Raw genomic sequence first — 12500 nt, forward strand, 5'->3', positions numbered from 1 at the left:
AGTTATTCAGAGTCATCAAAATTAACGATGGATATATAATAAATTATATACCACCGATTGGTTTTGATCTAATAAAAGCATTCCTTCCATCTCTGGTCGGAATTCTAGTTTGCATGTATTAGCTCTAGAATTACCACAGTTATCCAAGTAAATGTGGGTACGATCTAAGGAACCATAACTGATTTAATGAGCCATTCGCGGTTTCACCTTAATTAGGCATGTACTGAGACATGCATGGCTTAATCTTTGAGACAAGCATATCACTACTGGCAGGATCAACCAGGGAGCTTCGATTTAATATATATTATAATTATATTAAAGGATGATATATCACCACAAACGAATATACTCCTCTATCCCAATATTTTTTAATAAATAAATATTAAAAATATATTGGATATTGTATAATAATTATTATATAAAATATTAATATTAAATAATATAATTATTTATACAATACGTTATTTTATCTATATTATATATATATATATAATATTTTCTTTATATATTAAAATTATGTATGAAAAAGCATTTTATTTCAATACATTTTTTTTTAATAAGAAGTAACTACTCAGCCTATTTCTCAAGGCGCAGAAATCTTATGTTATTAAAAATCAATGGGATTATATTTCAAACATTCTCTCATATTTTTTTAAATTTAAACTTTCGTTAGATAAATTTTTTATCATAATTCGACATGGTAAATACGTAAAATATTTAATATTCTTGCTCGGAATGGAGTAAGTTGATGCTCAGTAAAATTTTTTTTACAACAATATATTATTTATATTTTTACATATAAATAATTATTTGTTATTTTAAAACGTTTATAACGGGTACCACATAAAGAGCCATTCAGTCAAAGACATCGACCCGTGGTAATGTTGTGTTTTATTTTAAAATAACATGAGACACTTTTATAGAAACAATAAACGATATTCGTAGTAAGAACAATTTTTTATATATATATATAAAAAAATAAATAATAAATTTAACCATATTTTATATATATATATAAAATATACATACAAAACACGAGCAAGTAATAAATATATATATATATATATATATATATATATATCTAAAACAAACTAAGTATACATATGAATGAATACTTGCGTATTTACGAGTATGAATATTATACATATAAAAAATATGGTAAAAGTTACTATAAAATTTATAATATATATGAAAAACGTCTATATCGCACTGCTCTAAGCGCTCTTCCTTATAATACCGAAAGCAAAAACTTAATGGTCTACTGCGTTTTATTTAAATCCTATGTTAAATAGGCCCCTTTTTGTTGTTGAAACATACATAAAATCTTGACGGTACACGGGACTTTGAAAAAAACTAAAAAGTAAAAAATATAAAAACACTATTATTTATCATTTTTATTAATAATATAATATTAATTTATTTATTTACAATTATTATTATAATAATAAATAATGAAAATTAAAAATTTTTTTTGTATTTAATTTTTTTTTAATACTTAGTACTAATTTATGTTTTTATTAAAAAAAAATTAAATAAATAATAAAATTTTATAAAAATTGTTTATAATTATTATTATAATCATAAAATATATACGTATTAATAATTTATAAAGTTTTTTTTATATTTTTAAAGATTTTTTATGATTTAGTACAAAAAGGTAAATTTGGACTTTAAAATTTTTTTACTTTTACCTATAATGTATACATATATGTATATAAGTTTTATATTAATTTATGTTAATATATAAACTTTTAATAATAAATATATGTTTATTTATATATTTTATAAATTATTTATTATTATTTTAACATAAAATAATAATAATAATATTTTTATTATAATATTAAAATTTTTTTAATACTTAGTACTAATTTATGTTTTTATTAAAAAAAAATTAAATAAACATAAAAATTTTATAAAAATTGTTTATAATTATTATTAAATTAATAAAATATACATGTATTAACAATTTATAAAGTTTTTTTTATATTTTTAAAGAATTTTTATGATTTAGTACAAAACGGTAAATTTGGACTTTGAAATTTTTTTACTTTTACCTATAATGTTGTGACGGTGTCACAAGATAATAAAATATAAATTAGTATAATAATGAAATAATATATACATGTAAAATTTTATTGTATAAAAAAAAATAATAGTTCAGATGTCCGTCGCCAGGGGGCTACGCACCGTTTGGCTTTTTCATAGCTGCCCAGTACACCCGTCGCGCTTAACTGGCAGCGAGCGACGAGTAAACGTTGGCTTTTTTTGAACGGATTAAATGCTCTGGTTTTTTGCTCATTGTCGACTGGAAACGGCGGCATACTTTGAGAACCCCCAGAACGGCAATTAGTGGTAAGCCCAGTATTCACTCGTGAATTACTTACCCCCCACTAAATTGTTCCAATTTGAATGCATGTAAGAGAGAGAGAGTAGTAGTACTGGCAACGGACTACAATTGGAGTGCATGGTAGTACTGGCAACGGACTACAATTGGAGTGAATGGTAGTACTGGCAACGGACTACAAATAGATCAGGCAGTAGTACTGGCAACGGACTACTTAGCGGCAGTACTGGTAACGGACTGTCTACAACTTATTACAATTACTACTGGAAACGGAGTATGAGTAATTAAGGGACCAGAATTAATCAGATTAGGGGTGAGATCTTGGGCGCGTATATTGCGGGGACTCACAGGGATACAGGGATCTTGGGCGCGGACATCGCGGGGATTCACAAAGACCAAGTAAAAGCATCGAGATAAATTAATTATTATTGGGATAATTAAAAATTGTAATTTGAATTGGGTTGTTAACTTGGATAATATAATTGCATAATAAAATTGAATAATTGAATTGTATAATTAGACGTACTGGACTGGTTATTTTGTTGTCACTGAGAATTCTGATTCATCTATTGTCATTAATAAATTTCTACTATAATTTTGATTGATTTGTATTGTCTTTTTTTAACTGGAGAACCCTGCACCACCTGCCAGAACTGAGCCGGCAACCAGTTTTAACATTTTGGTATTTGAACCTATCGTGAAGTATCAAGAATCCACGATAGGTTCATTACAAAATTGGCGCCCAAACCGAGACACTTGAAACCGCTAAATAAATTAGACACTTGCAAATTCGTTAACTTCTGAATCTGAGAATACATTACGTGGTCGAATCTTGTTCAACCAGAACCAGTACTTTCAAAATGGCCGACGGTAAAAGAGTCTTCTTGTCGACACTGAACAAACCTGAATTGATTAAAGAGTTAGAAGCTCGTGATATCATGATTCCACCAAACGCGAAAAAGGAAGCTCTAGCCAGTCTTCTTCGTTCTTATCACCGCCAAAATAAAACACCTTTTGTCGTTATGGCACCAGACTTCATTCAAAGTCAAGATGACAATGATGAAGAAGATCAAGATCAAGAAGCTGAAAATGAACATATGTCTGATAATGGTGATGGTTCATACCACGAACAGAGCAATCAAACATCAAGAAGAACGTCACCAAGAAGAAGTCACAGAACAAGTAGAAAATTTATAATCTCAGAAGAGCTTAAGAAGGCGGCCCAGTTGTTGTCATCAACGACCGAGTCACAAGCCAAAATACCAAGTGGTAAACCAAATATAACCAGCATAATCACACCAAGTCAACCAACGACACCACAATTTGGTAGAAAGAATAAAACCGACAATCGTGGTTATCATTCAGATAATAGAAATAACCGTAACGATAGCTATTGGATATCACTCGAAAATGGATCATCGGCTGAGAGCCAAGGATCACAAAAAAAAACAACAAGAACAATAGCTGAAGTACATAGACATGAACACGAAGATATTCAACATCGTCAATCAAACATGAAATCAAACTCTAATGAATTCAGAAGACCTGTTGTGCCAAAAACGAACTCAAGCAAGATCAACAAAAGACAAGATCATGTCAACAGTTCCAGGCCTCAGGGTGAATATATTAGAGGTGGATCACCAACTAATTATGATAAAGAATATCTCAGTGATCATGCTGAATCAAGAACAAGATCGCAACACCAGAAAAAAAATCTCCAAGACAAACCAAGATATCCAAGAGATTCATCATCAGATAGTTATGAATCCTACGGATCGAAATCAAGAAATGCCTCAAGGAAACGTACCGCGTTTCCAATACAACTAACGCATACGCAAAACGAAAAACGTATCTACCAAGATCAACGGTCAAGACCACAAGAAATATCAAGACCTAGTCACTTTAGGGATACAAATTTCGTTAACCCAAGAAATAATAAGTATCAACACAATAATGGTTATGAATATTACTCAGATAACAATTATGAGGCAAGACCAAGATATAACTATGAAACAATGATCAATCATGACATGAGAAGACCTAACGACTATCAAGACGGATGGCGTGGTGAGAGTCGGATCATGGATAAAGTTAGAAAGTGGAACATCACGTTCAACGGAGACGAAGATGCTGTAATGTCATTTCTTGAAAGAATTGAAGAGGTAACTTGCTATTACCAATTAACCCAAGAAGAGTTAATTAAAGGCATACCAATGTTTTTAAAAGACAAAGCTAGTGAGTGGTACAGAAATAACATGAGAATGTGGAAAACCTGGGAGGAATTTGCTTATGACTTGAAGAGATATTTCGCCCCAGGTGATATTCATATGCAACTCGAAGATCGTATACGTAATCGTGTCCAAGCAAGTAATGAATCAGCAAAAGTATACGTGACACAATTACAAACACTGATGAGAAGACATGGTGGTATGAATTACACAGCTCAGCTAGACCGTTTGTGGAGAAATCTACGTCCAGAATACAAAAGATATATCAGACGAAGTGATATCTATGATATAAATGACTTGATCCGTTTAACTGATGAATATGAAAGAATATTAGCTGATGAGAAAAATTATAAAACGGTTGTAAAGGCCGAACCAGAGAAAAAGAAGCCTCCGCAAAAACATGAAGTGGCTGCCTTGGTGAACACACCATTTGTCAAGTTTGAATGCTGTTGGCGTTGTGGTCAACGTGGTCATCGAAGACCAGACTGCCGAAACTCAGTCAAGAAATTCTGTATAGAATGTGGGAAGTTAGGAGTCTGGACAAAAGAATGTGGTTGTCCTAGAGAACCACGACCACCCGTAAAAACAAACGAATTAAATCAAGAACAACGAGCAAAACAACAGACTAACTCACTACTGTCACCAGCTGCAACAATATTTAAGCCAGCAGATGTAATACCATCAATGCCACCACAACCAAAATTGCAACAACCAAAATTTCAACAACAAACGAAGCAACAACCAAGTACGAGTCAACAGCAAGTTTTATACGTGGACGATAACCGAATATTTGTTGATGTAATAATTGGAAACATTAGTTATAAAGGGTTAATTGACACTGGCGCAGGTAGATCTTTCATTGGTGGTCCAGTATGGAGTAACATCCAGCAAAGAAACTTAGCTAAGTTAACACCGTCACTACAGTGTGTTACAGTAGCAGACGGCAATGCCGCACAAATAGATGGACAAATAATTATTGAAGCTAATGTGGCCGGTAAAATTGATAATTATTCATTCCTGGTCATGCCAAAATTGAAAGCTCAAATAATTCTAGGAATCGATATCCTGAGACAAATTAATCTAGAATTGCAATTTGGTTCGACAATAGAATTAAATACCATTGATCGCAATGAAGCAATGATTAATAACATCAGTATCGAAACCGCTAAAAAGATAATACAAGAAGAATTAAAGAAATTTGATAATGTCACAGGTCGTACTCACTTGGTAACACATACATTGAGACTGAAACCTGGTATTGAACCAATAAAAACCAGATACAGTCCACGTAACCCAGTCATGCAAGAAGTTATTAATAAAGAAACAGATAAAATGTTAGAAGAAGGAGTCATAACACCATCTAACAGTCCATGGAGTTCACCAGTTGTATTAGTCAAGAAGAAAAATAAAGAGTACAGATTTTGTGTCGACTACAGAAAAGTCAATAGTGTCACGATTAAAGACGCGTATCCATTACCACAAATTAATGCCACTTTGGATAAGCTAAGAAACTCAAGATATTTTTCAACAATCGATTTAAAAAATGGTTACTGGCAAGTACCAATGGACCCAGAAAGCCAAGAAATCACTGCGTTTACAGTACCAAATCGTGGGTTATTCCAATTCACAGTCATGCCATTCGGTTTACATTCAGCAAGTTCTACGTTTCAACGTCTTTTAGACCGGGTGGTGGGTGTTGATCTGGATCCAAATGTATTCGTTTACCTGGATGACATCGTTATTTTGGGTACCACGTTAGACGAACACATCGAAACTTTGAAAATAATTTTACAAAGACTGTACAACGCTGGATTAAAAATCAATGAAGAAAAGAGCAAATTTATACAAACAAGTATAATATATTTAGGTCACGTTGTTGACGAACATGGTATACGCGCGGATCCAGAAAAAATCAAAGCTATAACTAGCTTGCAAGAACCAAAAACAGTAAAAGAGGTTAGACGTTTCATCGGCATGATAGGATGGTATCGCAGATTCATCCCGGATTGTTCAACGTTAACACAACCTCTAACAAAACTGATACAAAAAGATATACCATGGTCCTGGACCACTGAAAATCAAGAAGCTTTTGACACATTGAAGAGCAAGATAACTGAAGCACCAGTACTCGCACCACCAGATTTTTCACTTGAATTTATTTTACAAACTGATGCCAGTGATGATGGGTTAGGCATTGTATTGACACAAAAGAAAGATAAGTCAACCGAACACGTAATCGCATATGCCAGCAGGTCATTGACTAAACCAGAGAAAAATTTCCACACTACGGAAAAAGAATGTTTAGCTGTAGTGTGGGGAATAAAAAAGATGAGACAATACCTCGAGGGATATAAATTTAAAGTAATCACTGATCATCAATCATTAAAATGGCTGATCAACTTAGAAAATCCAGGTGGACGCATTGCAAGGTGGTTACTTTATTTACAACAATTTGACTTTGAAATTATTTATCGTAAAGGTGTTGATAATGTCATCGCCGACACTCTATCAAGACAACCTATAGATTACGATAACGACGAAGAGGAATTTGAAGGTGAGCAAGTCGTACTTGCAATCGAGCCAGACCAACAATGCAACTGGTATCGGGAAATGTTGGAAAACGTCTTGTCAAAACCTGAAAATTACCCTGATTACTGTGTCAATGACAATTTACTGTATAAACATGTTCACGCTAGCCTTGGCTGGACTGAACAACGCAAAGAAGCTTGGAAAGTATGTGTACCAAAACCTCTACGTCGGAAAGTCATACAAGAAAACCACGATACTCCGACGGCAGGACACCTAGGAGTTGCCAAGACAATAGCTCGTACCGCCTTAAATTATTATTGGCCTGGCATGCAACGTGATATAAAAACTTTTATTCACGATTGTGGTAAATGCCAACAATTTAAACCAAGCCAACAGGGCAAGGTTGGTACAATGGGCACCACGGTTGCTACTGAACCATGGGAAGTCGTATCAACAGACATTGTCGGACCAATCACTAGGTCGTCAGAAGGTTACACACATTTCATTGTATTTCACGATAAATTTACAAAATGGATAGAGGTAATACCAGTACGTAAACCAACGAGTAATGCAGTTATTAAAGCATTGAAAGATAAAATAATACTAAGATTTGGATGCCCAAAAAAATTGTTAAGTGACAATGGCTCACAATATACAAGCAAAGATTTTGCAAAAGTTTTAAATGATTACGGTATTGAGCATTTAAGAATTCCTCCTTACTCACCACAATGTAATCCAACTGAAAGAGTTAATCGAGTAATGAAGACAATGATTTCACAATTCGTTGAAAAAACGCAAAAATCTTGGGCAAAATATTTACCAGAATTAACATTCGCATATAATTCTGCTAAACAAGAAAGCACTCAATGTTCTCCAGCGTATTTGAATTATGGACGTGAATTAGAACAACCTCAGACATTACGTAAAACCATGGAAACACAAAATCCCAATGTAAAACCAGACCGAGAAATAGCAATTTCAAGACTTGAAGAAACCATGGAATTAGTCAAAGTAAATTTGGCTAAAGCATATACAGCACAAGAAAAGAATTTTCGAAAAAAACACAGGGAATGGTGTCCACAAGTTGGTAATACAGTTTGCGTCCGTATGCACCCGCTCTCCAGAGCCATCGACGGAATAAGTGCCAAGCTCATGCCTAAATTCTCAGAGCCTCATAAAGTGACAGGAATAATTAGTCCAGTGCGCGTTGAAATCCAAGACAATCAGGGGAAAAAATCACACGTACATATTAAAGACTTAAAAGAAATTTAATTTTAAAAAAAAAAAAAAAAAGACAAAATAAATATAGTTAAGTGTAGATTAAGTATTTGTATAATAATTTTGGGTATTTGGCATAACATTTTACGGGAGATAAAAGTTTTTTAGGTTAGATTAATGAACATGTGGCAAGAATAAATGAACAATCTAATTAAACTGTAAAAAAAAAAAAAAAAAAAATCATTGACATTGTAAACATTGTGTATTTTTTTTTATTTGTTTTAAAGTGTGTGCGCGTGTATTTATAAAAGAAAAATGAATTGTTCTTTGGATGAGGAAGACAGGGTCTGGGAGTGTCAACAGCAAAAGGCGTTGAACAAATCGTCAATCCAACCAGCAACATCAGTCGTCAAACAAACGTCATCAAGCATCACCAACAAAAAGAAAAATCTTGAAGACATTGTTATCAAATTAAAAAATAAATTATTGCCACCAATAACACCAGTAAAAACAGTTGAAACAAAAAAAACAAGTCACCCAGTATTGAAGACAAGTAATTTTAAAGAAGCAACAAAAGAAAATATAAAAATGTTACCAAGAATCAAAAGAAAAAGGGAACCAACACCTGAAAATATAAATAAACCTGAAAACGTAAATGAACTTGAATATGTAAATGAACCTGGAAAAGAGAAAAAACCTGAAAAGAAAAAGACTCTGGTAGTAAAAGAAAACACTAAGAAAATGACAATTAAAACAAAACCACGTGTTACCCAAGTAGAAACGGTAAAGCTAGATGTTGATAGGCACCTTAATAAAAACAAGAAAAAAGTAACTATAACTGAACCAAGTATTCAAACATGTCAACAAGCTATTAAAGCCGGTATACCACCAATACCTCTCGGCGAAAAGTTTGCTGGGGCACGGAAGAAAAATATGAGCCAGCAAATAATCACCATGAGCGGTATACCAATAATAAAAAGCAAATGGGACAACATGACAATACAGGAAAGAGTTGAATGGCGTCAAAATGCTATAGACCGTCAAGAAGCTAAACAAAAAGAAGCTTCAAGACGTGCTGCACTGGCCATACAACAAACCAATGAACGTGCACAAGAAAAAAGACGTTTGGTCCAAGAAGAAAAGGAAGAAAAACAAAGAAAACTAGAACAAGATAAAAGGTTCTTGGAAACTCAAATGAAAAATGCTGAATGACAACAGAAAATAAACCAGTTGATGCAAGAACGCATTAATAATTCTAAATTAAACACACCTCTTCCAAACGAAACACTTGAGTACGTTCCTACACCAATATCCGTGTTGAATGACCGTCAGCAACAGCAGTATGTACCACAGGCTATAGAAGTTAATAGTTTGAATGTGTGGGCAAACGAAGTTCCAGTTCACGAACTTCAGGCTCGCATTCTACCAGGCTTCGATGAAGCAAAAGATCACTCAGTAATGTGCCGAGCAAAAATTGGTTTCCCAATTAAACCAATAAAGGTGTTCTTATGTGAAGACTTTATCAAGAACTGGCCAGGTAATCACGCTAAACGTTATAACTTGACCAATGATGAAGGACAACGAGTCAGAGTCATCAGACTCACCAAGGACGCTTGGGACAATTTTCGTGGCACGGAACAACATCAAGAGTACATCTTTCCAGGATTCTAATGTCAATTTTGTTTGTTTTTTTGTACACATCTGCGTACCAACATATTCATTATATTCACATTATATGTTTTATTGTACTCACACATTTATATTTTGATAATGTTTTTGTATTGTTTAGTTTTTTTTTAGTAACTACGTACTCATTACTCACCTTAAAATTATGTAATCATTGATAAGAAAAAAAAAAGAAAATAAGGAGAGAATAAGACGTAACGTAGAGGCTGCGCCCTCACAGTAATTGTTAGTCTAAATATATCATGTTAACAATAAGTATTTTTCTATCTGTTTGCGAAGAAAGGGGAGGATGTGACGGTGTCACAAGATAATAAAATATAAATTAGTATAATAATGAAATAATATATACATGTAAAATTTTATTGTATAAAAAAAAATAATAGTTCAGATGTCCGTCGCCAGGGGGCTACGCACCGTTTGGCTTTTTCATAGCCGCCCAGTACACCCGTCGCGCTTAACTGGCAGCGAGCGACGAGTAAACGTTGGCTTTTTTTGAACGGATTAAATGCTCTGGTTTTTTGCTCATTGTCGACTGGAAACGGCGGCATACTTTGAGAACCCCCAGAACGGCAATTAGTGGTAAGCCCAGTATCCACTCGTGGATTACTTACCCCCCACTAAATTGTTCCAATTTGAATGCATGTAAGAGAGAGAGAGTAGTAGTACTGGCAACGGACTACAATTGGAGTGAATGGTAGTACTGGCAACGGACTACAATTGGAGTGAATGGTAGTACTGGCAACGGACTACAAATAGATCAGGCAGTAGTACTGGCAACGGACTACTTAGCGGCAGTACTGGTAACGGACTGTCTACAACTTATTACAATTACTACTGGAAACGGAGTATGAGTAATTAAGGGACCAGAATTAATCAGATTAGGAGTGAGATCTTGGGCGCGTATATTGCGGGGACTCACAGGGATACAGGGATCTTGGGCGCGGACATCGCGGGGATTCACAAAGACCAAGTAAAAGCATCGAGATAAATTGACTATTTTTGGGATAATTAAATATTGTAATTGGGTTGTTAACTTGGATAATTAAATGTTATAATTGCATAATAAAATTGAATAATTAAATTGAATAATTTGACGTACTGGACTGGTTATTTTGTTGTCACTGAGAATTCTGATTCATCTATTGTCATTAATAAATTTAAACTGTAATTTTGATTGATTTGTATTGTCTTTTTTTAACTGGAGAACCCTGCACCACCTGCCAGAACTGAGCCGGCAACCAGTTTTAACATTTTGGTATTTGAACCTATCGTGAAGTATCAAGAATCCACGATAGGTTCATTACAATGTATACATATATGTATATAAGTTTTATATTAATTTATGTTATAATATAAAGTTTTAATAATAAATATATGTTTATTTATATATTTTATAAATTATTTATTATTATTTTAACATAAAATAATAATAATAATATTTTTATTATAATATTAAAGTTTTTTTAATACTTAGTACTAATTTATGTTTTTATTAAAAAAAAATTAAATAAACATAAAAATTTTATAAAAATTGTTTATAATTATTATTAAATTAATAAAATATACATGTATTAACAATTTATAAAGTTTTTTTTATATTTTTAAAGATTTTTTATGATTTAGTACAAAACGGTAAATTTGGACTTTGAAATTTTTTCACTTTTACCTATAATGTATACATATATGTATATAAGTTTTATATTAATTTATGTTAATAAATAAACTTTTAATAATAAATATATGTTTATTTATATATTTTATAAATTATTTATTATTATTTTAACATAAAATAATAATAATAATATTTTTATTATAATATTAAAGTTTTTTTAATACTTAGTACTAATTTATATTTTTATTAAAAAAAAATTAAATAAACATAAAAATTTTATAAAAATTGTTTATAATTATTATTAAATTAATAAAATATACACGTATTAATAATTTATAAAGTTTTTTTTATATTTTTAAAGATTTTTTATGATTTAGTATAAAATGTTCTTTTTGTACTAAATCAATGATTATTGGTAAAAATATATGAAATATATTATAAATAATTAATTAATACATTAAATTATATTATTATAGTGTTTGTTAACAATTATTTATAATATTTTATGTTTATTTAATTTTTTTTAATAAAAAACATTAATTAGTACTAAGTATTAAAAATTTTAATATTTAATAAATTGTTAATTTTGTCATTTATTGTTAATAAAATAATTAAAAATTTATAAATTTATATTTAATTGTTAATAAAATTAATAAATAATATTGTTTATATATTTTTTTGTTTAAGTATTTAGTAGCGTGATAGATTCATGTATGTTTCAACAACAAAAAGGGGCCTATTTAACATAGGATTTAAATGAAACGCAGTAGACCATTAATTTTTTGATTTCGGTTCTTTATATAGAGGTATGCATAGAGCACTGCCATATGGACAATATATATATTTTATGGTAACTTTTCACATAATATATATAAATATA

At 31.6% G+C, this 12500-nt stretch overlaps 1 protein-coding gene and 1 non-coding gene across 2 annotated transcripts in view; one reads left to right on the forward strand and one right to left on the reverse strand.

The window, feature by feature from the left end:
• LOC122859958 overlaps positions 1 to 286 on the reverse strand; it is a 1937-nt gene extending 1651 nt beyond the window's left edge. Inside the window, exon 1 of the ribosomal RNA XR_006374402.1 lies at positions 1 to 286. This exon is cut by the window's left edge and continues 1651 nt beyond it. This is a non-coding gene — a ribosomal RNA (small subunit ribosomal RNA).
• A 2921-nt stretch (positions 287 to 3207) lies between these two features.
• Positions 3208 to 8376, forward strand: LOC122859930. The gene has a single exon (XM_044163612.1). The coding sequence runs from the start codon at positions 3208 to 3210 to the stop codon at positions 8374 to 8376; it is 5169 nt and encodes a 1722-aa protein (XP_044019547.1).
• Positions 8377 to 12500: the final 4124 nt, after the last annotated feature.

This window comes from Aphidius gifuensis, linkage group LG6, assembly GCF_014905175.1.
Source record: "Aphidius gifuensis isolate YNYX2018 linkage group LG6, ASM1490517v1, whole genome shotgun sequence".
Taxonomy (NCBI): domain Eukaryota; kingdom Metazoa; phylum Arthropoda; class Insecta; order Hymenoptera; family Braconidae; genus Aphidius; species Aphidius gifuensis.

What these genes read in the sequence shown, in the direction of transcription:
- LOC122859930 (XM_044163612.1), top strand. Translation starts at nt 3,208, where the DNA reads ATGGCCGACGGTAAAAGAGTCTTCTTGTCGACACTGAACAAACCTGAA.